Here is a 27,746-nt window from a genome sequence, read left to right on the forward strand (position 1 = left end):
GCTTGTTTTGTCGGTCAGACGTTGGAAACATATTTTTGCGCCCATGCGGCACTATAGGCAAGTGAGATCAGACCTGCACCTAATTCAACCACTGACGACTAGTCCTTTCTAAGCTTAGTGATACACCATGAGCATTCAGATGACTTGGCCCAAGTTGGGCCGCATGTTGCTCTATGGAGGTGGAATAATCGGTACCGGTGTTTTATTATTCACCTATACTGTCCCAACCGATGAACAGTTGATTGCAGCTTTCTCGCCAGAGGTTAGGGCCAATTACGAGAAGAATAAGGCTTTAAGACAGAAAGAACAGGAGGAATTAATGAAGATCGTTCAAGAAACATCGAAGTCGAATGATCCGATCTGGAAAACTGGCAAAATTGCTTCTCCCTTCGAGAAAGAAACGAGGGGCGCAGATCCAAAGTTGGTCAATGCGACTCAGTTCTTTAAGGAGGAAGCGGACGCCAAGAAGAAAGCAGAGACGGAAAGAGCCGAAGCAGAGTTTTTGGAAACGGAGCGCTTGGTCTCTCAAGGTAAGAAATCCTGGTGGCAATGGCGCTAGGCTGTACATAGTCAAGGTATACTTAATCTGAAATTTGGTGATGATTTGTATTCTTTAGTAACTCTGAGGATGTATATATTGACAACAGTCTCTACTCATTACTTCCATCTGAAGCTGTTCTCAAATCCCAGGAGCCAGCTGGAGCCATTTACACCCGTTACTTTTTGGCTGTTGGCTGCATCGACTGCAGACACAATTCTAGAGATATTTGTATCTATCACCATTCCACCCTGGACAATTTCCTCCAAAACAGTTTGCAACACCTGCCATCCAAACACTAGATCAAGCTCACAAACGTTTGTAAAACATTTGTCTAGACATTCCACGAAAACCTGAATTAAGTCAAGGATACCAAGCTCTGATTCTTGGTCATCGACTATAAATACGAAATACAACGTAGCGTAATGACGGTAGATTACCTTGATATCTTCCAAATCTTCCAATAGTTTAGGGGGTGTGATAAAGGAACATTCCTGAGATGTCCGAACTGATATTAGCTGGTAAACTTGCTGAAGCAAAGTTCTCTGGGTAGTTACATCCAAAGGGGAATAGAACTTCATTAGCCGTGGAACTCCATCATGGTTGACTATTTGTTAGGCACTCATCAAGAAACGAATCATGAGGTTACATACATATTAGGACAGAATGAATCATGGTTCTTGTCCACCTAAAATTGTAGCACTATATGTATGTTTGGTGTACGGGCCTTTGATGGCCTTGTTCTTTGCATTAATGAAGAAGAAACATACGTGTGATGAAAAAAAAAAGTTTATACTCTGAATTTTTTAGGAAGAATAATGGTTCTTCAAAGATTTTGGTTTGGGTTTGGTTAGATTCTCCTCCTAAGCAAATCCAAAGCTTGACATTCTGAAAGGCCATGAAAATCCTGCATCATTTCAATCAGTAACTTATGGCCAGTATCACGACATACACGATGAATACCAAAGAAGAAGCCCAGCGCTTAGACTCCGAATTCTCATCACATAGAGATAAATTTGTGATTCCTACTTTTCAATCTTTGGGAATCTCTAACACGGAGTTCCGGCCATCCGATAGCTCGATTTACTTATGCGGCAACTCACTAGGATTGATGCCCCGGAGCACAAAAAAAGCTATTACAGATGAATTAGACGCTTGGGGTGAACGTGCGGTCGAATCTCACTTCAATCATCCGGGGAAAAATGCGTCAAAGACGCTGTGGGTCGACATTGATTTGCCATTAGTACCACTCTTGGCTCCTATAGTGGGAGCATTGAATAATGAAGTGGCAGTCATGGGTTCACTCACCGCAAATTTGAATGCTTTGCTCATGTCATTCTACAAGCCTAAGGGGACAAAAACCAAGATTTTATTCGAGAAACGAGCGTTTCCCTCAGACTATTACGCCTTTCTCAACATGGTGATGTTACATGGCTTTGATGAGTCACATTTGGTTCAAATAGAGGTTCCTGAAGGTGAAACTTTCTTAGAAACGGACTTGATTTTGCAACATATCGAAACCTACAAAGAGGAACTTGCACTCGTGTGCTTGCCAGGTATTCAGTACTATACGGGTCAATTCTTTGATATTGAGACAATTACTAAGGCAGCCCATTCGCATAACATAGTTGTTGGATGGGATTTAGCACATGCAGTTGGAAATGTGCCTCTTTCTTTACACGATTGGGGTGTGGATTTTGCAGCGTGGTGCTCGTATAAGTATTTGAACTCTGGTCCGGGTGCTATTGCCGGCATTTTCGTACACGAGAAACACACAAAGGAGAACTCCACATCCAACTTTACTCCACGACTTGCAGGCTGGTGGGGAAACAACGCGAGCGATAGATTCAAAATGTTGGAGATATTCGATCCGATGCAAACTGCCTTGTCCTACAGACAGTCTAATCCTAGTGTCATTGACTGCGTGGCGTTAAAAGCATCACTTGAAATTTTTCAAGAGGTTGGAGGAGTAAATGAGTTGAGAACAAAGAGCATTCAATTAACGAAGTTCATGGAGAGGCTTTTGACTTCCTCTCGCTTCTACTTACAGCCAGGTGCAGACAAAGCACAATTCGGATTTAAAATACTCACGCCATTGAAAGCAGAAGAAAGAGGCTGTCAGCTTTCCTTGTTATTTCAACCACATCACGACGACCCCGCTCACGATGTGATGGAGCAAGTTTTCCTGTATTTGCACAAGAATGCTATCATTTGTGATGAACGGAGACCAGATGTGATTAGACTTGCTCCGGTTCCTTTGTATAACAGCTTTCACGATGTCTATATCGCTATAAAGAGGTTGGAAGAGGCGTTGAATCATATTGAGAAGTGAAGAATGTTAAGCTTAAATGGTCATTAGTCATTTTAATCACACTGTAGTGTAGGCAGAGCATGTAAAACACATGAAGATGAGAGCATGGAAGCATACAAATAAATTTAAAAGTCTTCGTCATTATTAACTATATTTTCATTTCTATCAGAAGCCGCACTTACAAAGTGGAAGCAGTTCTGAAGTTCTTACCGGCGTACACAGCCTTGTCACCCAACTCTTCTTCAATTCTCAAGATTTGGTTCAACTTGGCCAATCTCTCAGATCTAGCTGGAGCACCAGTCTTGATTTGACCAGCTCTCAAACCAACAGACAAGTCAGCAATAGTGGTGTCCTCGGTCTCACCAGATCTGTGGGAAACCATAACACCCCAGCCAGCGGAGAAAGAGTCGTTAGCAGCCTTGATAGACTCAGACAAGGTACCGATTTGGTTGACCTTCAACAACAAAGCGTTACAAGCCTTCTTGTCAATAGCAGTCTTGATTCTCAATGGGTTGGTGACAGTCAAGTCATCACCGACAATTTGGATCTTGTCAGCGACCTTGCTGTGGAAGTGAACCCAGGCTTCCCAGTCGTCTTCAGCGAATGGGTCCTCGATAGAGACAATTGGGTATTCCTTGATCAACTCTTCGTACAAAGAGGCCAATTGCTCACCAGACAACCACTTGGATGGGTCAGAGTTAGGGTTCTTGAAGTCCAAGTCGTACTTGCCGTCCTTGTAGAACTCAGAAGAAGCAACATCCAAAGCAATGCCAACCTTGCCAGTGTAACCAGCCTTAGCAATAGCGTCGACAATCAAGTCCAAAGCTTCTCTTGGAGAACCAATGTCTGGAGCAACACCACCTTCGTCACCAACGTTACCGGCGGATTGGCCGTACTTCTTCTTGGTCAAAGACTTCAAGTTGTGGTAGACTTCAGAACCAATTCTCAAAGCCTCAGCGAAAGTTGGAGCGTCAGTTGGAACAATCATAAATTCTTGGAAAGCCAAAGCACCACCAGCGTGGGAACCACCGTTCAAGACGTTTTGGAATGGAACTGGCAAAACGTACTTGTCTTGCTTAGCACCAGAGATGTCAGCAATGTGCTTGTACAAAGAGACGTTCTTCTCGGCAGCAGCAGCCTTGGCAGCAGCCAAAGAGACACCCAAGATAGCGTTAGCACCCAACTTGGACTTGTTTGGGGTACCGTCCAAAGAGTTCAAAAATTCGTCAACCTTCTCTTGGTTGGTAACGTCAATGTTAGCCTTGACGAAAGCTGGAGCAATGATCTCGTTGACGTTGGCAACAGCCTTCAAGACACCCTTGCCCAACCACTTGGACTTGTCACCGTCTCTCAATTCCAAAGCCTCGTGGATACCGGTAGAGGCACCAGAAGGAACAATGGCTCTGAACAAACCCTTGTCGGTAGTCAAGTCGACTTCGACGGTTGGGTTTCCTCTGGAGTCGTAAACGTAACGGGAGAAGATCTTAGTGACGGCCATGATAATTGATAATGTGTGTTGGAATGATGTGAAAAAAGAGAAAGTAGAAGGGAGGTGCGCGATTGCCAATTATTTATAATGATGGGTGGACCACACAGGGCCGACCTTTTTTGTGTCAGGAGACCAACGTGAGGGCCGAAAAATCGCCTGACGCAAGAGACAGGAGAGCCTCCTTGGAGCATAAGACCCATGTGTTTACGCGCACCGAGTCAGGTGAAGCAAATTAAGCTTAGTTGCCTGCCTAGTTTTATTATCTCTTCAGCATCATAGCCTCATGTGTGCATGTTGGAAGACCCGGACATAGTCGGTTGGCCAACCTTTATTCGCATTTCTAGCACCTTCTTTGTTTCTCGCACCATAGCCTTCGGTCTCGGACTTTCGCATGCGCATACGCATCCTTTTCCGCCGGGCCACGTATGCGGCTCGGCGTCACCCGGAAAGTAACGGGTCCAAACCGTGCGGTAAAACTTCATATCAACTATGAATACCGGATCTTGATTCAAACCCGGGGTATTATACTTCGATTTGCCTTTCGTCTGGCTACAGTCGGTAAAGATACTACTGTGGTGGCTCCGTGTGCGTGCATAATGAACAGCAATAAGTATTGCATGAGGAACACGAGCCTCACAAGTGGGATGTTCTGGTCTGAGCCTGGCTCATACTCGCGCAATCATACATAACTATAGTGAGTTGAGAAATGTACTTTGCGTAATAAGGTTACAGTTACAACAGTAGTACTTCGCAAGGTTGAAATGCACAGAAGGAAACTTGTAAATCCTCTTTCGAAAGTGCAGTCCCCCGGGAAAGCAATAGATCCGGTAAGCTTGTGCTTGTAAGATATTCCATTTGGCCGAATTACGTTGGCTAGAGTAGCCAGTCGCACATTCATAATTTTTCCGCGTATCGGCACTATACAAAAGTGTAATTGATACACAATATACCAAAAAAATACATTACATATAGTTAGAGCCACTAAAAACATCAATATGACTAGCATTTGTCCTCTGAGTGAATCTACATACCTCTGCGGCATCCAATAAACCACTTTAGTCTCTCAAGTACTTCCCTGGCTCGACGGGGTCGAAAAGTGTAACGGATGCAGGCATAATGATGTATTGACGATCGCAAATATTCATTGAAGACAACGCAAAACAGCTATGAGCAAGAGCGAACCAACATTAGACCAGTATACACAGCTCAAAAACCAGCTCACGCAACAGATCCTCAAGAAGCAAGATCTAGACGCTCGGCTCCTGGCGCTAGAGGAGAGCATTTATGACAAGGAAACAGATTACTTCAACGAAAGCACATACGGCAATATCGTGAAAGGCTTTGACAACTTTGCTAAGTCACTTTCGGGGAGCTCCAGCAAGAAGAAGATGGTATATACAGAAGACGACCACATTTTTAGCATGTCTTCTGCGACGTTTGTTAAAGCTCTTCTGAAAAGGGAAGGCAGTGCAGCGCCAGATTTGGATGACTATGAAGATTCAGTTGATCCCAATGGCGGAAATAATGCTTCAGGAAAGGACAGTAATAGCGGGACGCCGGTAAGGAAAAGGAAAAGCCGATTTGACGAAAAATAGAAACATAACTGTACCTTACATTTGACTTTTTTCGTTGGTCATTAAGTTGTCAACTGCATCAAGAAAACATCTTCCGAATGCAGCGAGTGTGCAAAATTCTACAAAAGAGGTTACCGTGTCGCCTCCAGCGACAATGTCAATTATATACAAGGTTAATGCTAGGAAGGGGAACTCTAATCTTTCTTGGAGTAGTTATAGACCCATGGTTCATTGGCGGGATAATCGGTAGGCACTCGTAATTCCAATGGGAATCTTTTCTGTTCCTTTTTGTTCGCTTCAGCGTACAATTCTGGGCTTATCTCTTTCAACTCGTCCATCGCAGTTCTTATACTTTCAAATTGCTGCTTAAGCTGCGTGACTCTCTTTTCTTCTTGCTTTCTAGAAAAGAGCTTCCAGGCATTTGTAATTGTTTTATGTTTGATCAAGTCTTCAGGACATAACTTCAATAACTTTGGTTGTTTTCTTGAAGCGGAAAGAGCGGACAACTGGTTCACAACCTTTTGAGTAGATGGATTAACAACGGATTTCTTCTTTCCACGAATAAATACCTTGCTGATATTAGTGGCCCCAAGGCCAAGGCTTCGTGGGGAAAACATACTTCGCTTCAACAATGTTAAAACAATTTTTTGAAGAAAATGTGCGCTTGGAAAATTTTCGAAAACACCCGTACACCATAGAACTAGACATGGTCGGCACTCTTAATTTCAAGCATGTCTTGGTCATAGCTTGAAGAAGGAGAGAAAGGATGTACAAAGAATGAAGCGTTACATTGCAACATATGTATTAACTAAATAGGTTATGCTCCCACTTGTGGTACACCACGATAAACGAGCCTTTAAGCAAAACTCATGTTAAAAGACATATTCAAGGGTGCAACCTCGCGGGTCATAATCGATTAGAGACCAGCGCTAGCCATTTCGTGAGCCATCCATTTGTTAGTATCTTTCTGTGTTATGATGTTCTAATGGTGTCCTTCATACAAGATAATACATCACGTGGTAAGCTCGATAAATCTGTTCTACCCCACGAAAGAGCAATTAAGCACAATGCCCCTTTTTTCACGCCAAAAAGACAGCCTGAAAGACACCCCGAAAGACACTGCACCCACTGAACCACCTCCATACAGCGAAGTGGACCAAAATGCAGGTGAGAATAGCCAAGCTCCTACTTATGCGGGGAAATATGGCCCAAACGAATATCCTCCAGAGAAACCCCATACGTACGAACATTCAGATGGTGCAACTCACAGTAACGCAACATATACAATTCCTGCCAATGACATGTACGAAGTTAAGCCTCAGCAGGTGAATATTGCATACGAAACGGACGGAAAACATACACGTCCGGGATTCAAAGAATACTTGGAGAGCGATCATGAGAGGGTAAGTCTGGGTAACGGACCACTTCCAAGAGAAGCATTCGGAAAGAAAGGAGCACCATTGGAGCCAGGTAGAAAGAACAACAAAAGTGCAGGAGGCAGTACTTTTCCGGGCTCAGGTGGGACAACATACTTCAACGCTGCGAATAGGTAATAGCAATCTAAAGCACGGTTTCACCATTGTAGGTCCAGCCACCAAACTGTTTCTGCACAGATTCACTTAAAAAGTCATCAACAACAGAATCTTGTGGACGCTCGTTTGTAAAATCTTGATCGAAATTGGACGTATCCAAGAAGCCATTGACAGTGGGCTTGAATGGAGGCTGATAGCCTTTGTCCAACAATTTTTTCCAGTCGATGTCCTTGAAAAAAGCGTGGTTCTTAATTTGTTGTGCATCATCCAAACGCTTAGCTGGGTCTTTCTGTAACAACTTTATTAACAAGTCCTGGGCATCAGTGCCTTCCAAGAAAGGAGGAAACTTGAGCGGGTTCTGTAAAATCTTCTTGTACATAGTAGGAACATCAGAATCGAAGAAAGGCGGCAACCCAGTTAACATTTCGTACAACAAGGTACCCAAAGTCCACCAATCGACACTTCTTGTATACCCTTGGTTCAAGAGCAACTCCGGTGCCAAATATTCCGGAGTTCCACAGAAAGTATTTGTTTTATCCTCGTTGGTCATGTTGAGCTTGCACAAGCCAAAATCACACAAGGCAATATGGCCCTGATAATCAATCAAAATGTTCTCGGGCTTTAAGTCTCTGTAGATGACATTAAGTTCGTGCAAACTGTCAAGTGCCGCAAGCAATTCTGCAGTATAGAAACGCGAGCGGTCCATGGAAAACTTGCCCGATTTCTGCAAGTGGTAAAATAACTCCCCACCGTTGATGAATGCTAAAACAAGGTACAATTTTTCTGGAGACTGGAAGGAAAACTTCAAAGGCACCACAAACGGATTGTTGATACGTGCAAGCACTGTGCGCTCCGCCATTGTATGCGTAACTTCCATGCGAGATACAATATGGTGTTTGCGCAAGGATTTCAAAGCGTAGATTTGCTTGGTGTCTTTCTTCATCACCTGCATGACCTTGCCGAATGAGCCCTTGCCAATCACTTTAAGAAGATCAAAGTCTTCAATAGACAAGTGAGTTTTCAACTGTGGCTTAAAATCAATGCTCAACGATATCTCACCAATGGAGTCTGTTGCATCAAAACTGGTCTTGAATTGGAGATACTCATGATCAATTAAACGGATGGCCTTCAGGTGGCAGCGCAAATTCAACGGTAACTTGATCAGACCCACTTGTAAGTCGCCAAAGCTGTTGGTATTGGTAGTTGTGAATTTATCTGGGTGGTCTTGGCGCTCGTGCGCAGGCACTAATCTGTTGGGCAAACGGAGATACAAATTGACATTCAAGAAATTGGAGCTGGTTTGGGAGTGGGCCAGCATTTTGGTAACATCAAACGTCATTACACGGTCCCACTGACACGAGTCTACAGTTCCCTTGCGGGATTCAACCATGATCATGTTGTTGTCAAACTCCACTGTCATGAAAAGAAGAGGTTTCACCACGCGTTCACCATTACTTCCGGGAATGTCGATATTCAGTGGAAGATACAATGCAGCAGAGGAACCAGGAAGCGTTTCTGGCGCCCGTCCACCGGCAGATGCGTCTTCAGCTTCCGAGTGAGCCAAGTCCGACAAACGCTGAGACAAGCGTTGTGCCACGGTCGCATCGTTGGTGTTCTGGGCTAAGGCCTGTAAAATCTGCTTGTCGTTGTTGATACTGATGGGGAGTCCAACTTTCTGCGAGCGATACATTTTGACAATGAGCACACCTGGGTTGGACGGTAAGAAGGAGCGCAGCAGCGACCTCTCTATCTGGTCTGACTTCCGGCTCTCCGAGTCCAGAAGATCGAGCTTCAGCATATCAGGGATCAGCGAGGAAGTGCCCAGTTGAGTTGGCTTGAGCTCTTGCGAAGACGCTGGCGACGGCGCCTGTGCGGGCTCTTTTTCCGCTGACCCAAACTTGAATTTGTTCTTGAATTTGAGCATCCAGCGGTAAGGGTGTTAGATGTTGGCGATTAGGGAACAAGCGGGGAATGTTAGCTTTTTACTGGTGAGTCTGCAAGCGCGTGGGGACTAGGTGTTGGAACTTGAAAGTGGGAAGTGCCAGTTTTGGGGACCGGTGTATGTTAACAGGAGGCTTGTCTGTTGGTCAGCAGAATAGTCTCGCCATACAGGTCCGCACTGGCCGACGGATAATAGGGGCCGAGTAAAATACCAATGGGAGGGGCAAGGAGGGGAAAAGAGAAATGACTAAGGAAGGTGTCAATACATCTAGAATACGTTCAATTTAGTGCATTATCTCAACTTGTCGTTAATACAACCCTTTTGCCAGACGAGATTACGATTACACTGTGGCTTAGTACAGTGCCGCGGCCTTAAGTAATGCGGCTCAAAGGTGTACGGCGGAAGAAGCGGTGTCCCGAAACCGCCAGAACGGAGACTGTACATAGCCTATCTCTAAACTACTTCCATATAGAAATTCACATGAGAAGAAAAATCACCACGCTTTCTTCTTTTTCGAAGCACAGGGGTTATATTAGCACTAACGGACGCAGACGCTCTCTTCCCAGTGAAGGAAGACCGTCCCATTTTTCTCTATCGGCGCGCTTTTAGACTTCTGGGTTACATTTTGCCATCTGCAGGCTCAGAATGCACATTTGTACGTACTTGATGTGGCATCGCGTCCAACACGTTATAATCGGCGCGTTCGTTTCAGGCAGAGAACACAAAGAAAACTAACTGACGTAAGAGAACAAAGTAACGACACATATAAATGCAAGAGGATATACAAAACAGAAAACAACAGTAGTCGTCGATGCCATTGTTGAAGATTAGTTTGTATCTAGTAATGCATCGGCTCTTAATAATTGTCACTGGGCTTCGCCACCTTCTTTGATCCTTGTCTCAACCTTGACAGTGGAACATAATCTGGAGGATATCAACGTGATGTTAGCGTGGAGCCTGCACATATGCGTGTCTTGTTTGTTTACCCTCACTGTTTGTGTTCCTGCGGGTCCAGGAAAATAGCGGAAAAAAAAACTCCTAGAACCTTCAACACGCTTTGCCCATACACGTCTGCACCAAATTACAAACGCCAGTTTCTCTTTTTTTTTTTCTGTTCCCACCTCATCTTGTCTTGTTCGAACGCCTAAGCTGCTGAGTGTCTCATCACCTTCTCTTTATCCCCGACCCACTTCCATTCATTCTTTAACTCACCTCAGCGTGCACATTTCCCCTTGGCAATTCCCGTCTTTTTTTTTTTGTAATCTCCCGCGAAAAAAGAAAGCTTCCCGCCAGTCAGCATTTTAATTTGAGGCCGTGGCTACCATGACTTCTATTCTCAATCAGCAATCTACAGCCTTGCCGAGCCTTCCACTGCAGCTGAGCAATGTCGATAAGGTTGTCCAATCGGTGACAAACGCGACCAAGCGCTTGTCGCAAATCTCAACAAACACAAACAACTCTGCCAAGAAGAGAAAGGCCCAGAACAAGATTGGACCCTGGAAATTGGGTCGAACCTTAGGCCGTGGCTCAACTGGCCGTGTTCGCTTGGCCAAAAATGTCCGCACAGGAAAACTAGCGGCAGTTAAAATAGTTCCAAAGCTGAACTTCAAAAAGTTAGAAAACCCAAAATACAAAAATAATGATGCCACCCGACTTCCATATGGAATTGAGCGTGAAATCATTATTATGAAGTTGATTTCGCACCCCAATATTATGGGGTTGTACGATGTGTGGGAAAACAAGAACGACTTGTACTTGATCCTTGAGTATATTGAAGGTGGTGAATTATTTGACTACTTGATTAAAAGAGGCCGCTTACTGGAGGCAGAGGCCATCAATTACTTTAAGCAGATCATCCACGGCATTGGATACTTGCATCAGTTTAATATCTGCCATCGGGATCTAAAGCCAGAAAATTTATTGTTGGATTTCAACAAGAACATCAAAATTGCTGATTTTGGTATGGCTGCCCTTGAAGTTGACAAGAAACTTTTGGAGACCTCCTGCGGATCGCCTCACTATGCTTCACCCGAAATAGTTGCCGGCAAGAATTATCACGGCGCACCTTCTGATATTTGGTCCTGTGGTATCATCCTTTTCGCTTTGTTGACTGGTCACCTACCGTTTGACGATGAGAATATCCGTAAGTTGCTCATGAAAGTTCAGAACGGGAGATTCATCATGCCTAGTGATTTGTCATGGGAAGCGAAAGATTTGATATCTAGAATGTTACAGGTTAATCCTAATGATAGGATCTCCATTGAAGATATCTTGACTCATCCCTTGTTGACGAAGTATCCAAGTCCATCTGACGGCGAAGGTAACGAGTTGAGCGATTTGATTCTCCACTCCAACATCAAACCCATTCAATCCATGGACCATATCGACGCGGAAATCGTCAGGAACTTATGCATATTGTTTCATAATTGCCCCGAAGAGCAGATTATTAAATGCTTGTTATCCCCTAATAAGTCGCCAGAGAAGATGTTTTATTATTTGTTGATGAAGTACCGGAATGAACACTCCTACTCCTCAGGAAGCTATAATTATGTTGACGAAGACACTGACATCACTCCATCTGGATCTAAGCAGACCCTTCCAAGGTCAACTTCAGTTATAAAGACTACTGTCACTACTCAAACTGGAGAGCAATTGGTCACTGTTCAAAGAGTTTCTCGATCTACATCTTCATCCTCTTCAACATCCACGAAGAATAAGACCCTCTCCAATATAACAAATTCATCTTTTAGTGCTTCGAATGCGCACAAGAAGAAGACGTTGTTGAAAAACACAGTAATTTCTAGAAAGGGTTCTGTGAATTCCTTCAGAAATGTGAAGCAAAAGCCCCTTCAGCACCACTCACGCACACAAAATCTCCCTTTGAAAACGGAAGAGAGGAACGCCATTCTGAGAAAGTTGACTCCAGGCTTTATTGATCTTGACGCTGTCACTCTAGCAGATGATAAGACTTCAAACAACAAAGATACCCGTGAGGATTATCAACATGATGAAGAAAATAAAGAAAACGAGGTGAGATATGAGATGGATCCTTCAATAATGCAATTTGAAAAGGTTTGCCAAGACCTTTTTGGCTCCAATGTTGACACAAAGTCTATCTACAACTTATCGTTATCCCTAGACAAACGTAATGTCAGCACCGAGACCTTGAATAAATTGAAACTCCTCAATAGCCGCTTGAGCAAGACTTCATTAAACCTCCCGAAAGTACCGGAGTTACCTTCCGGGACTCCGCAAAGAACGTTAAGCAAAGCGGAAAGAACAGAGAAGAAGTTAGCCAAAGAAGTCCAAGAGCGAAACGATGCCCGTGAACGCACAATGAGAGAAAAGGAAGAACTTTCCGCCAAGTTGATTGCAGAAAAGAAGAGACAGTCACAGATTCTTCAAGAGAAGCTGAGAGAGGCTTTACGAAAAATTAATGACATTCAGTCACACCGCAATAGCTCCGCCCCTCTTCCAAGCCTGGTTCTTTCTTCATTAGATCCTAAAAGTAGCGTTAGTCCCCTCTTAAGGGCAAGGTCCTTACATCAACAATCGTTTCCATCAAAGGCATTGAATTCCAAAAATAGCAAAGTTTTACAAAAACTTGGAATTGATTTTAATAGCTTCTCATCGCCCAGCTCCTGCCGTTCCAGTACACTATTGAAGACATCCTCATCCCGGAATTTGGCTAACATTTTGTCTGATGATGCTCATTCCACCGTTAGAGTTGAAGCGAGTATTTTGAACGAAGCAGAAAAACTGCACGAGCTTGAAGCACCATCCGAAGATGCTGCGTCTATAGCATCAGCTAAAACAAAGGGGAGCTCTTACTCTCTTCAAAACTCAAAAAGAGAACCATCGCGTACAAACATGACCTATAGATCAATGCTTGACGCTATTGATGAGCGCGAATTGAAGGAAACATCCATAATATTGGAGGGCGACAGTGTCAATGAAGAAGGGAATACAACGACAAACTTTGCAAAGGCTTCTACAGATTCTAACGTTGGTCTCATACCCAACCCAAGGTTCTCCCGAATTACTTTCAATGGATTGCTCAACGAACCAGTGGCCACAGTAACTACTCATAAGGAGAGAGAGTCTAAAGCTGCCAGTAAGAAGGTGACTCGACAACTGTTGACTACAAAGAAGGGCAAGGGGCTTATCGAAAAGGCAAGCTCCAATGAATTTCCGGGACTAGGAATTAAGGTGCCCGTAGTAGACGAATCGGAACAGCATGATACTTCTGGCGATTACAGCAAGAACTTTGTGTCTATACCTTCTGTTGAAGATACATCCTCTCGTCTATCTTCCTTCCAAAGGGCAGCAATCAGCGACGAGAACGCGGATGATTCCTCCAACGGTACTTTAGGAGAAGACTTTGATCTATCAAAAGACCTAATCAATATGACTAATGAGTATGTGTCGGGAAATATTGACGCCCCAATGTCTTCATCGCATGTACCTAAATCAAGAGTTCTTGGAAGAGAAGCTTCTGGCGCACGCAAGGTTAGTGACAAGACTTCTCATGGATCCAGAGATACTCTTGTGGATGATGATCGCAAAGACTTAATTCTGTCCATGTACAAGTCGTATGAGACATTATACACTAGTCGAACAAATGCCCATGAGCATGAGAATGACGAACTTCGAACCAGTTTCAATGCCGATATCGCAAATGCTGGTGTGTTGGATACATCCTCATTGAGTGAAAACACTCATGTATCCTATGAAAGTCAAAATATATTCATGGTGGATGATAGCGAACCAAAGAAACAAAAGCAGAAGAAGGTGGACGATGCTGCTGATGAGACCGGCGAAGATCTTATCGTAGATGATCACAATCATGAAGCGGTAGGGATTGAGAAACAGGGTACTATTAAGAGCAGCTTACGAAGATCGCATGCATCAACTCAAATCTTCAGCACAATGAAAATGAGCGAGAAAATTAACACTGCAGAAATCAACTCACCAAACCCATCTGTGGTTCGCCATGAAAAATCCAAACCAGTGGTAGACGAGGAAAAGCCAAATGTTTTCCGTCGGATTAGTTTGAAGCCGAAGAGAGAAGCTCCGAAGGCACCAGAAGTTCAAGTGTGGGACGAAGAAAAGCTTAAGGGCCATAATAGATTTTCAGGAATTTCGGTCCGCTCCAATGCTAAAAAGTTCATTGCTCCTAGAGATAAGGATAGCCCCAGTGTTGGGGGATGGTTCAGAAAGTTTTTCCAATCTTTTACCAGAGGAAATCGTAATGATGTTCGTGAAGCAGATGCGAAGTCAAGTCGACGTGACGTATACATCATAGAAACCTCAGTGGTAGCCCATGATCTCATGAGGATTATTAGAAACCAGATGAAGATGAAAGAAATCGAAGGTTCCGTGTCACATGTGGAAATCGATGAGGAATTCGCATTGATCAGTGGAGTAATTCCTTCCAAGTTTGCACGAGGACGCAAATTGCACTTCAAAATCGAGATAATTGATTTGGTTAACTCGTCATCCTTACACTTACTCAAGATCAAAGGTTCAAGAACTGGTTTCAAGAACTTGATCGAAGTTGTGAGCTTTGTAATCAAACAAGAGGAAGAGGCCAATGATTTGCGAAGGTCTTCGGGCTACAAATTTGATGGTCATAAAGCATAAATATCAAGGCATAAATTCAAGCACTTATTAGCATATGTAGAGAAGAGTATGTCGCTCAAATGATCTTCATGAATTGAGAACTTATAACTACAAGTATCTAGAAGTTGAGAGTAAGTAAAAAGAACACAGCTGAGGGCGTATCTAGATCCAAAAATTTCACAAACATCATGAAAACTGACACGACATTATCAACACGGTAGCTAGCATGATTCATCGAGCTTGTTTAAGTGGTTGATGATACGCTAAATACAAATGATCGTTCATGGTCCAAAACTGAGCGTACACTAGGGAAGCTCGGGAAGGAAACAAAAATTTAAGCAGATGGAGGCACCGAGACGAGAAGAGTGCAAAAACGAAGAAAATACTTAACAGGGAACAGAATTCGTAACTTGGTAAAGTAAAGACCTTGGAGCCATTTTTAAAATGCGAAGCTGAAAGCCAATAGCTTTTCGAAAGTTTCATGATACACTTTGTTTATGCACAAAGAATAACACTAGACAAGCACTGGGAAGAAAATTTGAGACAGCATATGGTGGAGATGTCACAATGAAATGGATATCCCTTGCATAAGCAATCGGTAATTGAGATAATGCTCACCCATTCTTTCATTACTACAAAGGGTTTTTCGATACCCCACTTATTAAACGATGTTATGCGTCGCAGTAAAAACTCAACGAACTTCTTTCGAGAAAAAATTGTGGGACAGAACATTTGTAAGTGTAAGAAATGAAGTTGCAACTACTTTGCATAGACAGTTTTCTCGAAATAGTAACATGACCGCGCTGTGACAGCTTTGAATAGGTAGTTTCCCGTACAACTTACTACTACCAACGTGAGCTATATTTCTGAAAGCTTGAATAGCATCAAAACAATGCCAATAACAATATCACGCGCATGTCTTCGAAAAGACCGACGTATGCGTTGTAGTAAGAGTGGAAAATCAATTACAGTAGTAGCCTTGAGAATGATGCGCGGATGCATCATACACAGTCTCAACATCTAGTGTTCGCGTTCACATTATCGGCTTTTATATTCCAACACATGAGCGGAACTATTGTGCGGGCACTCGGCTGGGACGATGGCTACACACAACGTTTCCTAGCAATCAACCCGTTGGGCGATGAGGTGAATCTCTACCAGACTGCAGGGGAGCACGACATTACGAAGGTTCACTCATATAGTGGCATTGACCATATCCAGTGCATGTCCTACCTGCGACGCCATGTTGGATGGACTGGGGTCGGGACATTGGATGGATCTGTACATGTGTTTGATATGGCTGGCGGAGGCGGGTCAGTGCGGCTACATGTGCGGCAAAGCCGGCCGTGCAATGCTGTGACCTTCAATGATGGCACATTAGTTGCAGCCTCCTTCGACAAGAGTAGACACGATAGTCTGTTGCAAGTGTGGGATATGGCGCGGCATGCTCGCGTCTTTGGTGCAGATTCCGATGGCGGCGGACGGGCGGCACACGGGTTTTTGGCCAACGAGGCCACGGTGCTGGCGGCGTTCGACCGTGCAGACCCGGGCGGCATGCTTTTGATGGCCGGAGGCTACAAACTGTTGCGCGAGTATGACATGCGCGACCCTGGTGGGGCGCCTGTTTTCCAGGTGGCCACCCGCTGCACGCTGGGGCTTGCATTTGATCATTTCCTGCCCCACGTTTTTCTGTCAGTGGCCGAGGATGGCCTGGTGGCGATATGGGACCGACGCCGGCTCACCTCAGGCGGGCATGCTGCGCCTGCTTTACATTTTGCCAAGTTAGTTGCTGCGCTGGTGCGGCGTGGCCACGCACCTTGCATGCGGCACCTGACAGTGCGCCGCGGTGAGTTTGCGGCAGTGTTCAACGGTAATCTCATTCGGCGATGGAACACAGGCTGTGTGCCCAAGATGGACGAAGCCTCGGCGCCCACCTTTTTGCCGCCGGCATCTTCGTTGTCTACTCTGTCAGCATCTGTTGTTGCCAGCTTAAAAGCGCAAGCGGCCGAGATGTACGCGCCGTCTGAAGAGCTGATGTTCGTGGCGCTTGTGCTTGACTGCAAAACCGAGTGGCCGCGAGTGGCATCATTCGACTACCTGCCCGACACGACGCTGCGCACGTCAACGTCATTTGTGTGCTTGCGCGAAAAGGGCCTGGTTTTTCGCATGCCTGTAGTGGAAAGCATCGAAGCATTGGACTTTGACCCGCACAATGGCTTCGCGCTAGCTGGGCCAGAGGGCACGCATTCACACACAGTGCCGCCGCTTCCGCAGTCATCTACCAGCCCACACTCGCCCCGCTCGTCTCGCTCACGCTTGCTGACACCCGATTCTTCTGGCGTCCGTGCACATTCGCCGGCATCATCGCATTCGTCGTCGCCACCAGCAGCACCTCTTAGGCATATGTGGGCGCTCGATGATGTTTTACGCAGCGACGTATGTTCAGCCGCACGGGCGCGCGCAGAAGCCGACTATGGAGCGGACTGCGACGCCAATGCAGTGGTGGTGGCCACAGATGAGGCGGCCGGCGCATCACTGCTGCTTCGCCATACATGGCAGTGGCTTCTGCTTGCCAAGCGCCTGTTGGACAAGGGAACAATGGTGCGTGATGGCGTGGACTTGGGTTATGTTGGAGTATTGGCGGTATGGGAAGGAGCAGAGGAGCTACAAGGCCAGACACGTGACGCACACGGCGGAACTGTTGAAGAAGCACGGTTTGCAAGCGCAGTACGCGCCATTGTAGCAGCCAAGGGCGACAAGAGCGCAGGCATCAGTGTCTCTGAGACTGCGCACCGCGCACAGCGCCAACTCTGCCTTCTCGTGTGCGGATGGTACCTTGCAGCGAACGAGCTAGACGCGCAAATCGACCAGTTGGCGCGCGACGGCCATGTGGAGAAGGCGGCAGCATGGGCTGTGTTCCACGGCGATGTTGCGCGAGCCATTGACATTCTCGCCCATGCTAAACACGAGCAACTTCAGGTTATATCTACTGCGGTTGCCGGATACCTCGCTTACAAAGACTCCCGCGTCAACTCACCGTGGAATGATCAGTGTCGTAAATTGGCGCTGGACTTGGACCATCCATACTTGCGTGCCATATTCGCATTTATCGCCGATAATGACTGGTGGGATGTTTTGGACGAACACGCGTTGCCGTTGCGCGAGCGACTTGGCATCGCCATCCGTTTCCTCTCCGATAAGGACTTACATGTCTATTTACACCGTGTAGCAGACACGGTAGTGGCACGTGGAGAACTCGAGGGCCTAATATTGACAGGACTTACTCCGCGGGGCGTGGATCTTCTTCAACTGTATGTGGACCGCACATCCGACGTGCAAACAGCTGCCTTGATGGCCGCGCACGCGGTGCCGCGCTATTTCCGTGACTCTCGTGTCGACCATTGGACTGACTGTTACCGGCTGTTGCTCAATCTGTGGGGAATGTTTCGCACCCGTGCACGCTTCGATGTGGCACGCACTCGCTTGGCCCGCACATCATGGGGTTCCCCTGCGCTCCGCCCGCCGCCGCGCCTGGTGTACCTCCAGTGTCAGCGCTGCAACAAGAACATGTTCTCGGGAAAAGCGCCTAAAGCGCGCGCTCCGATGCACAAACAGTTAGCACGACTCAGTCTAAAAGGAACAGATCTTCCAGTAACACTGTGCCCTCATTGTGGTGCGTCTTTGCCACGATGTGCCATTTGTCTACTCACTCTCGGAACCTCAGTGCCAGGCGTGGTGCGCGACCTGGATGCTGCGGGCGATACTGGAGCCAGCCATTTCGGCAATAAGTTCAGTTTTTGCCTCACATGTAACCACGGCTACCATGCCCACCACGCAGAGGAGTGGTTCAGCAAACATTACGTGTGCCCAGTTCCAGACTGCAACTGTCGCTGTAATAGCAAATAATTTATGCCACATGTATCAGCAAGACGGTTTATCCACAAAACAAGCCAAAATTAGAAGATATATACCATTAGAGTATCACTTTCATACAACTATTAGTCGCAACAGATGATAGACACAAACGATGACATCTTCCTCCTTTTTGTAGATTGGAAAAAAGCCGCCATGGAAGTTTTCGCCAAACTTAATTTCAGTAGCAAGTACATTTAAACTTTTTCTATTGCGCTTGAGATGCATGTAATTCCAAATAGTTCATCGTAAACTCTCGAACATCCTTTTTCAATACCTAAACCATTATTATAATCTGCGTTTTTCTACAAGGCTTATCTTCCTTACTCTTAGCAATGGAAGTTTCATATCCCAGACATAGAATTAATAATAACCCCAGATAATTTTCCTGAAGATATGTTAACTTGGCGTCAAAGGCGGATTCAATGCCCCAGACATTTCGGGCAAACGAGTACTATTGCCATATGGATCGATAACCTGGTACTTCACATTGCGAGTTTATCTCTCAAACTAGGGTGACGGCACACGTGACCTACCTCAGCCTTCGCGCAACGCCGCACTGGGAAACTTTGTCAACACCTGATCTGTCCCTTTTTCCCAAGACATTAGTAACTGCCAATGTCCCAGTCCAAAGACAAGGTCTTGGCCGATATTCGCGGTAAGATTGAAAGAGAAAACAAACTCATCCAGGGTTTTCAGGCAGTGAGGAAGAATACATCCAATCAAGAGGTGATTCAAAGATGCAACAACCAAATCAGAGAGACCCAGACCAACATCGAGTATCTCCGAGACACCTTGGATAAGCTCTCTATGCAGCAGGATACTGTGGAGACTTCGGGAGATGAACGTCAAAGGCACCGCGGCTCGTCCGTGCTGAAACCTTTGTACTCTAGATTTGATCTTATCAAGTACAATTGTCCATCTTTGGGCCACAAGATCCAATACATGCTCCAACAACTCCAGTTTAAGTTGCAAGTTGAGAACCAGTATCGCGAGGCAAACGAGAAAATATCGCATTTGTACTTAATGGATGGCGACAAGCCCTCTTCAAATGCAGCCGAAGGCGGTAAGTTGGACTCTGATTACCGTATCCAACTTCTCAACAAATCTTTGAGAAAGTACCAGGGCATGCACGTCAACGTTGAAGAGATTAACCGTGACTTGGAGATTATGAATATCCCCAAATTTGCCCGTAAATCGTTAACTGGTCGTATCACAATCAATGTTGTCTGTATTCGTGATATTGACCATATTGCGCTGCCAATGTCTCACAAGAGGGCAGAGTCGTTTGTCTCTTTCAAGATTGATGATGTGGAAAAAGCGCGTACCAGTGACTCACGCACTGGCAAATTCAATGAAGACTTTGTTATTGAAGTTGACAAGGCTCACGAAATGGAAATTGCGGTCTACGACAAGTCCAACAACCAGCGCATACCAGTGGCCTTAACCTGGATTTTACTTTCGGATATTGCTGAAGAGATCCGTAAAAAGAAAGTTGCCAACGAACAAGTCACAGAGGGTTGGATGCCAGCCTCCAGTATTTCTCTGCCTTCTCATGGTTCTGCTCATGCAAATATGACACTGGCAAATACTCCAAATATAGAAGGAGTCATGGATACTGCTAGTTCAAGCTCGAATAAGAGCCCCAAGAATGTTCAGATTAGCTCATGGGTCAACCTTGAACCCGTAGGACAGATTCTCATCAACTTATCCTTTGAAAAATCTCAGGCCCTAGGCCACGCAACTTTCATGGATGCTCTTGGACGTCATGGCGCGATTCGTCAAAAGAAGGAAGAAGTTTATGAACAACATGGTCATCAGTTTGTGCAAAAGCAGTTTTACAATATTATGTGCTGTGCACTTTGCGGAGAATTCTTGCGTTACACGGGGTTCCAATGCCAAGACTGCCGTTTCCTATGTCATAAAAAGTGCTACCAAAAAGTTGTGACTAAATGTATATCAACTTCAGGAACGACTCTGAATGACGAAGCTAAGTTGAATCACCGTATTCCTCACCGTTTTGAACCCGTGTCTAACCGTGGAACAAAATGGTGCTGTCACTGTGGCCATATATTGCCATGGGGAAGAAAGAATGTTCGCAAGTGTTCCGAATGTGGAGTTATGTGTCATTCTCAATGTACCCATTTGGTTCCAGATTTTTGCGGCATGTCGATGGAAATGGCGAATAAAATCTTGGCCACTATAAAATCAACAAAGCAAGCTCCTCGAATTGCACAACAACCGAAGAGCTCATCACTGGCCCCAGAGGTTCCTCCTAAATCCGCATCAGTGTCGCCACAGAAACCAAGGCAAACAGGTTACGAAACTCTGTACTCTAATGCTCAAGCCGAATTCCCGCAAACTCAGGATCCGAGGGTAAGAGGAGCTTACAACAATGTTGCTGAGTATGAGGACGAAACCCATGCTACAAAATTGCCTACAACAATCAGAAATGAATTTCAACCCGCAGTGGATTCTCCATACACGAGACATGCAACTAGACGGCCACCTCCGCAGCAAGAAGTTGAAGAGCTCATGCCATCACAGGATGTAGATGATATTCTGACACGTCATGACTACACATTTGTCTCAAACAGATCTGACGATTTTGAGCATGTTCCACAGAGGACACCAATCGATCATCCCCAGAATAATCCATTTGATATTGATCAAGAGCAGCAAACTGTATTTGATAATTTTGATTATCACAATCAGTCGCTGGCTATCACACAAGTCTCTTCAGCGCAAGAAAATGTTTTTATGGAACCACCTCACGAAGCTCAGATACGTCAACAGGAAGAACACCATAGCAGCCATCGCACGCACAGATCGAAGCGCCGGAGAAGAATTGGATTGGATGACTTTCAATTCCTTGCTGTTTTGGGTAAAGGAAACTTTGGTAAAGTCATGTTAGCTGAATCCAGGACAACCCAAAAGTTATGTGCGATCAAGGTGTTAAAGAAAGATTTTATTGTGGAGAACGAGGAAGCTGAAAGTGTTAAAACTGAGAAACGTGTCTATTTGACAGCGAACAAGGAAATGCACCCATTCTTGTTGAATTTGCACTGCTGTTTTCAAACAGAGAATAGAATCTATTTCGTCATGGAGTATATTTCGGGAGGTGACTTGATGTGGCACATTCAGAAATCGCGCTTCTCTGCTAAAAGAGCTAAATTCTATGCTTGTGAAGTCTTGTTGGCTTTGAAGTACTTCCACGATAATGGCATCGTCTACCGTGATTTGAAATTGGACAATATTTTATTAACCACTGAGGGTCATATCAAGATTGCGGATTATGGTTTGTGTAAAGAGAACATGTGGTATAAGAGTACAACAGGCACATTCTGCGGTACACCACAGTTCATGGCACCCGAGATCATTGCTGGTAAACCGTATGATCGTTCCGTTGATTGGTGGGCTTTCGGTGTGCTCATGTTTCAAATGTTATTATGCCAAAGTCCTTTCAAAGGAGAAGATGAAGATGATATTTTCAATGCTATTGAACATGACGACGTGAGATATCCAATCAGCATGCCTCGGCAGACTGTTCTTGTATTGCAGGCATTGTTGACCAAGGATCCTGCCGAACGACTTGGTAGTAGTGAGAGAGATGCTTTAGACATCATGGAGCACCCCTACTTCCAAGATGTTAATTTTGATGATGTACTTAACAGAAGAATTCAACCACCATACTTGCCAGAACTCACAAGTGAACATGATTACTCGAATTTTGATCAAGAGTTCACGTCTGAGACACCAAGATTGACTCCAGTGGAAACTGTCTTGACATCAGAAATGCAAGAGCAATTTCGCGGATTCTCTCACATTGCTGATGATGCTCCTGTCTGATTCTTCAGACAAAGAGCTCGACTAGGCGTTCCACTGTTCTACGACATCACAGGTAAAAAATTGAAATGCAAATCTTTATTTTGGGTTAATGCAGGTGTTGAGTAATGCTAAAAGAATTAATTACATAATAATGCAACAGCCGGATTTCGCTTTGCGACTTTCGGTCCCCTTGGAAATATTTTTAGACCTAGAAACGACCGCAGTTTCCCTTGACGAATAGGCAGGAGAGCCTGTGCTATGCGGAAGCTTTTCCTGGCTGTCAGTGCTGTTGGTATCTTGAGGACTTCCACATTCGTGAGCTTCCTGGATTGTCTCACACGGAGGTTCTGCAACAATGGTAGAATCTATAAGCGCAGCTTCGGTGCATGGAGTAGTCGAGGCTTTGGAGGAACTGTCTTTAGAACAGTCTGCACTATATTGGGAAAGACGTTCATCCAAACCATACTGCTCTGACCTCATCTTCAATGCTTCTTGCACTAGAAGATGAAATATATTATTAACCTCATCATCTGATCTTAAGGATACCTCAGCAAACTTAAGAGCTCCGAAACGGACAGCTAATTCCTGGCCCTCCGAGTACAGAACTTGGTACTCTGAATGAATATCGAGCTTTAATCCCGCAACCACAAATGGAGGAAGTTGGTGATTTCTCATTACCATCACGCCTTCCATCATATACTCCAATGCTTCAAACGAATCCCTATTATCCAAGGCATAGACAAACATTATAGTCTGTGCATTACATACTTGGCGGGATTTGTGGGATGCATAGGATTCGGCACTGGAAGATGCATCTAGAATCGTAATTTCTTCGAATGTTGAAGAAACAGATGATGCACATGTAGTCAGTTTCAGAAGCCAGTTCATGTCTACCATTTTGGCATGAAGTTCATCGGTGTTTTCATGTGTCTCAGCTGGGGCCAATAGGCCCAAAAACTTGTATATGAGAGAAGTTTTTCCAACATTTTTACCTCCCATCACAAGTATATCATATTGAGTATTGAGTGTAGTGATGCCATCTAGCACCTTGTGTGTTGCACTCATACTCTTCAGTAGAAGATAACTCAATGAATGGCGGCCGCAAATTAGCGCCTAAAAAAAAAAAAAAAAGGTGAAGAAAATGGAACTTGAGAAGTGTTCAAGGTGAGATTAAAAGTTTTTATTTAATTTTTTTTTTTTTTCAGTTGTCTGTAGCGGCGTTATGTGGAGGCATGTCATGGATGGTTCGATACATGAACGAGCAACGTTTTTTATGCAGCCATGCAGGCATGAGCAACAGCGCATCCTTCTCTATTCGCATCATATCCTCGAAAACTACTATGTTATTGCTGTTGAAAAGGCCCATCTCAACCAACAGTAACCCAACAGAAATTTCAATCTCTAAAAGCAAGAACTTATTAGTTCGCTAGACACATGGATGTGTGTCTTGGCTTGAGACTGATACGTAAAATATGTGTCTCTGCATTTAAAAGGGTCTCGAGAAAAAAAGAAAGAAAAAAAGAAATTCAATGGCGGTTACAAACTCATAAAGCAACAACAAGACAATGGAAATGAGCGCGAAGTTAAGATATCGGTGAATTTGTAATTCCGTGATTACACTTCGAACCTTAATGCTTCGGTCTCGACAGGGCGGGAGTCTGCATGCTGGATTTACCGAAGGCAACATTGGCTTCTTCGCATGAGGCTAGCTCTGTAAGATCAAGCCCCAAAAGGACCAATGTTACATCTTCGTAGTCTAGACCCAAGCACAATACAGATTGACAGCCCAATGGCTTACTTAAAGGCTATCGTAGCGAGTCGCAAACTTAAAATGCTTTGCATGCATACGTAGTAGTAGTGCTCATCACCACTATATTGAACTCGTAATATACATTTACTCTTCGTCAGAGTCTAAGTACTGCGCGTAATCGTCCACAGAAGCGAAAACAGGCAAGCCCAGCAATTTTGGCTTCTTGGCTTTCTTGTTATCACCTGATTCCAGAGAACGCTTCTTATCTTCCATTGCTTCATCGCTCTCATATTCATCATCCTCATTGACGTTGAACATGTCTTCTGCATCGCTAACAGCATCCAACTCTTCATTTGCTTCTTCTAAATCTAAACCGTCAGCTTCGTCAAAGTCTTCAGCGTCAAAGTCTTCACCATCAAAATCAGCAGTCTGTAGCTCGTCCTCATCATCATCGCCGAGACTCATATCCGAAAAGTCTCCCTCGTCCAAATCAGAGAATCCGCCATCATCTGAGAGGCCCTCTACATCAGGTTTCAGCTTGACCAATGCATCCCAAACCTCATCATCGGACATTTCATTAGCATCATCATCATCATCAGTGCGAGCTTTCTTGGCAACATTCCTGTTTCTTATCTTACCCAGATTGGATGTGAAGTATTGGTAGAAAAACTTTTCATCTGGTTTAACTTGGGCTGCTTTCATATTCAACCAATTAATTGTGTTTGCGGGAACATCTGTGCTCTTAATATTCGTGGCTCTCACCAACAAAGAACCAGTATGGGTACCGCCCAACGGTTGCATGATAGACGAACCTTTGGTAGAGGCCTTCGACTTGGCATTTTTGTAAACAAATCTGTCCAAAAAGTGGGCCAAAGTGTACAAGCCCAAATCTGGTTTAGGTTGTGATTTGCCTTCAAGTAAAGATTCCGCGTAGAGAGAAACAGTGGGGTGATAGTGGTTGATAAATTGTGAAATTTCCCAAAGACAAGTTTTATCAGCATTTGCAAATTCAGGATTTCTTTTTCTGGGGTCATAAACTCTGAGCTTATCACCGGACTCATTCAACTCGAGCTTTTCGTCGGGTCTTGCACCTTCGGCTTCCAAGAGTTCTAGTATTTGAGGATGTGTTTTGCTCAATTCCATAAGCAAGTAGAGCATACCTGTAACCGGACCAATACTAACCCAATGCATGCAAACCTGTAATATTCTCTTCACAAAGGCCAAGATTCTAGGAACATTGTTAATGTCATTTTTCAATGACTTGAACAACAAGTTCAAATAAATACCTTGCTTCGAGGAGTTGACCAACCGTGGATCCAACAAAGATTCATAAAGAGTTCTGTAAAAGCGGCTAGTATCCAAATCCTGCTGAGTAACAATGTGTTGTACCAAGACTAACGCTTGCACAGATGTGTTGAAATTGGTGGAGTGGGTAATTTTATACAATGTGTCCAAATGCTTCATATAAATATCAGATGGCAAGTCCGAGTATGGGAAAGCACGATTCAAACCAGTAAGGAGAGCCGAGAATAATCTCGAGCTTCTCTCCTCCACAACTTCTTCTTCTGTTTTTTCAACAACCTTGACAGATTTACCTCCTTTCTTTCCTTTCTTGAAAGATTTACGGTTGTTTTTTCTGCCCCTCTCACTTACACCTAACGTTTTATCCTCCTTTTTGTCCTTGAGAGCAGGGTCGGATTCAACCAATATCATTTCAAACAATGAGAAATAAGTTTTAATTAATGAGTTGGCTAACTCTGGTTCCTTCGACGTTAAAATGGTTTGGTTGAGCGTCAAAGTAGTGTAATATTGGGCATGATGGTCTTTAGACTTCTGAAGGACCATGTCAGTAACAGCATCCACGACAATTTTTTTCATGGCTGGATGAGCCTGCTCCAATTGAAGAATTTGATAAGACGTCTTAGCTGCGACCTTTTTCTCAATATCACCGAGTTTATTCACTCCTAATCTGAGCAAATTTGCTTCTTGCTCCGGTTTAGCTTTCAACAAATCAAATATATGCGAAACGGTGTTCATACGAACATGCAAAATAGGATCATGCGACAAGCGTTCTAAAACTTGGATAAGTTTGAAGTAACTTTTTTTCAAATGGTCCTCAAAATAGTAGAGAGCAAGTTTTGTGTCACTTAATGACGTCGAGAGAGGTTGTTTTGCAAAAGAGACAAGCTTCCTGTCAGGCAAAATACCGTTGAGGAGCAAATCTTTCATTGCTTCTACAGCCTGCAAAGCAGCTGTTCTCGATTTCTTCTCACAGTATCCCAAGAGCGTGTCAAATGCCTTCATGTTATGAATAGGAGCCTCTTGAACCATTAAGGTCAAAGCAGAAATTTTATCATTCAAGGTACCATCAGAAAGAATTTGAGACAAAAACTTCTTTTGCGAGTTGTTGGAAGTGAATTCTTCCAAGTAAGTTTTGCTCTCTTTCTCAACAAAATTTTGGGCCCTTTCCATGAGCCTTTCCAAGCCGAACCTGTCCATCTTTTCAGGGTGTTCGACATTCTCAGTTTCAATGTTATACCAGTCAACCCTAAGTTCAAGAACTAACTTTTCGCTATTCACAGAGTTTAAGGACGTATCCTTCTTTGTGTCCTTTGAAATCTTCTTCAAGTTCACTTCGTTGATTTCGACTTCATTTTCTTCTTCCTGCTCCTCACTTTCGCTTTCTGATTCTTCTTTGCTGTCCACAATGGCATCTTTTCCTTCAACACTCTTTTCGATCAAATCTTCTTCTTCTTCCTCCTCCTCGGCCTCTTCATCCTTTAAAGCATCATCGTTAACAGTCGGAACTTCATTTGGAAAGCCAAGAGTTTTCATGAATTTTGAAAGGTCATTATTGAGGCTCTCATCAACTTGAGATTCACCAAACTCAGTTTCACTTTGCTCATCGTCTACTCCTCTCAACAACTCCAAGTCCTCTTCACTGGCACCAAGTGCCAAAGCCTCCCTTTTGAGGATATTTTCCATGGAATCAGTTTCGGAATTTCCAGAGCCTTCATGAATATCTTTTTTGTGTCCGTCTGGCTTGGCTTTGTGTTTCTTTTCATTTCTATCTTTACCTTTCTGTTGACGGTTGTCAGACTTGCCATTCTTACCTGACTCTTTAAGATTGGTATCACGCTTCTTTTTGTTTTCCTTTTTTGAAGGCTTAGCAGAGAGCTTTGAAGAAACCTTGTCCTTCAAAGCAGACAAGCTAAGTTTAGTCCCATCCATAGTTAGTGAAAGAGTTA

At 44.4% G+C, this 27,746-nt stretch overlaps 13 protein-coding genes across 13 annotated transcripts; 7 read left to right on the plus strand and 6 right to left on the minus strand. All coding sequences in view use genetic code 12, as the record gives it.

Moving 5' to 3' along the window:
• Window positions 1–127: 127 nt before the first annotated feature.
• On the plus strand, window positions 128–559 carry FOB63_002338 (uncharacterized protein; the record flags this gene model as incomplete). Its single annotated transcript, XM_002616613.1, has 1 exon — window positions 128–559. One exon carries the CDS (start codon window positions 128–130, stop codon window positions 557–559), a length of 432 nt encoding a protein of 143 aa, XP_002616659.1.
• A 98-nt stretch (window positions 560–657) lies between these two features.
• Window positions 658–1,119, minus strand: APS3 (Aps3p; the record flags this gene model as incomplete). Its single annotated transcript, XM_002616612.1, has 1 exon — window positions 658–1,119. The coding sequence occupies one exon, from the start codon at window positions 1,117–1,119 to the stop codon at window positions 658–660; it is 462 nt and encodes a 153-aa protein (XP_002616658.1).
• A 350-nt stretch (window positions 1,120–1,469) lies between these two features.
• On the plus strand, window positions 1,470–2,870 carry FOB63_002340 (kynureninase; the record flags this gene model as incomplete). The annotated part of the gene is made up of 1 exon (XM_002616611.1): window positions 1,470–2,870. The coding sequence occupies one exon, from the start codon at window positions 1,470–1,472 to the stop codon at window positions 2,868–2,870; it is 1,401 nt and encodes a 466-aa protein (XP_002616657.1).
• A 157-nt stretch (window positions 2,871–3,027) lies between these two features.
• Window positions 3,028–4,347, minus strand: ENO1 (phosphopyruvate hydratase; the record flags this gene model as incomplete). Its single annotated transcript, XM_002616610.1, has 1 exon — window positions 3,028–4,347. One exon carries the CDS (start codon window positions 4,345–4,347, stop codon window positions 3,028–3,030), a length of 1,320 nt encoding a protein of 439 aa, XP_002616656.1.
• A 1,157-nt stretch (window positions 4,348–5,504) lies between these two features.
• On the plus strand, window positions 5,505–5,933 carry EAF6 (Eaf6p; the record flags this gene model as incomplete). Its single annotated transcript, XM_002616609.1, has 1 exon — window positions 5,505–5,933. One exon carries the CDS (start codon window positions 5,505–5,507, stop codon window positions 5,931–5,933), a length of 429 nt encoding a protein of 142 aa, XP_002616655.1.
• Window positions 5,934–6,106: 173 nt separating this feature from the next.
• MRPL28 (mitochondrial 54S ribosomal protein mL40) lies at window positions 6,107–6,529 on the minus strand (the record flags this gene model as incomplete). The annotated part of the gene is made up of 1 exon (XM_002616608.1): window positions 6,107–6,529. One exon carries the CDS (start codon window positions 6,527–6,529, stop codon window positions 6,107–6,109), a length of 423 nt encoding a protein of 140 aa, XP_002616654.1.
• Window positions 6,530–6,979: 450 nt separating this feature from the next.
• FOB63_002344 (uncharacterized protein) lies at window positions 6,980–7,465 on the plus strand (the record flags this gene model as incomplete). The annotated part of the gene is made up of 1 exon (XM_002616607.1): window positions 6,980–7,465. One exon carries the CDS (start codon window positions 6,980–6,982, stop codon window positions 7,463–7,465), a length of 486 nt encoding a protein of 161 aa, XP_002616653.1.
• Window positions 7,466–7,472: 7 nt separating this feature from the next.
• FOB63_002345 (serine/threonine protein kinase) lies at window positions 7,473–9,368 on the minus strand (the record flags this gene model as incomplete). The annotated part of the gene is made up of 1 exon (XM_002616606.1): window positions 7,473–9,368. One exon carries the CDS (start codon window positions 9,366–9,368, stop codon window positions 7,473–7,475), a length of 1,896 nt encoding a protein of 631 aa, XP_002616652.1.
• A 1,341-nt stretch (window positions 9,369–10,709) lies between these two features.
• Window positions 10,710–15,029, plus strand: HSL1 (protein kinase; the record flags this gene model as incomplete). Its single annotated transcript, XM_002616605.1, has 1 exon — window positions 10,710–15,029. The coding sequence occupies one exon, from the start codon at window positions 10,710–10,712 to the stop codon at window positions 15,027–15,029; it is 4,320 nt and encodes a 1,439-aa protein (XP_002616651.1).
• Window positions 15,030–16,004: 975 nt separating this feature from the next.
• FOB63_002347 (uncharacterized protein) lies at window positions 16,005–18,914 on the plus strand (the record flags this gene model as incomplete). Its single annotated transcript, XM_002616604.1, has 1 exon — window positions 16,005–18,914. The coding sequence occupies one exon, from the start codon at window positions 16,005–16,007 to the stop codon at window positions 18,912–18,914; it is 2,910 nt and encodes a 969-aa protein (XP_002616650.1).
• A 624-nt stretch (window positions 18,915–19,538) lies between these two features.
• PKC1 (protein kinase C) lies at window positions 19,539–22,769 on the plus strand (the record flags this gene model as incomplete). The annotated part of the gene is made up of 1 exon (XM_002616603.1): window positions 19,539–22,769. One exon carries the CDS (start codon window positions 19,539–19,541, stop codon window positions 22,767–22,769), a length of 3,231 nt encoding a protein of 1,076 aa, XP_002616649.1.
• A 120-nt stretch (window positions 22,770–22,889) lies between these two features.
• On the minus strand, window positions 22,890–23,813 carry RAS2 (Ras2p; the record flags this gene model as incomplete). Its single annotated transcript, XM_002616602.1, has 1 exon — window positions 22,890–23,813. The coding sequence occupies one exon, from the start codon at window positions 23,811–23,813 to the stop codon at window positions 22,890–22,892; it is 924 nt and encodes a 307-aa protein (XP_002616648.1).
• Window positions 23,814–24,642: 829 nt separating this feature from the next.
• Window positions 24,643–27,729, minus strand: MAK21 (RNA-binding ribosome biosynthesis protein; the record flags this gene model as incomplete). The annotated part of the gene is made up of 1 exon (XM_002616601.1): window positions 24,643–27,729. The coding sequence occupies one exon, from the start codon at window positions 27,727–27,729 to the stop codon at window positions 24,643–24,645; it is 3,087 nt and encodes a 1,028-aa protein (XP_002616647.1).
• Between the last annotated feature and the right edge of the window lie 17 nt (window positions 27,730–27,746).

The sequence above is a fragment of the Clavispora lusitaniae genome (assembly GCF_014636115.1).
Source record: "Clavispora lusitaniae strain FDAARGOS_655 chromosome Unknown tig00000078_pilon, whole genome shotgun sequence".
Classification (NCBI taxonomy): Eukaryota; Fungi; Ascomycota; class Pichiomycetes; order Serinales; family Metschnikowiaceae; genus Clavispora; species Clavispora lusitaniae.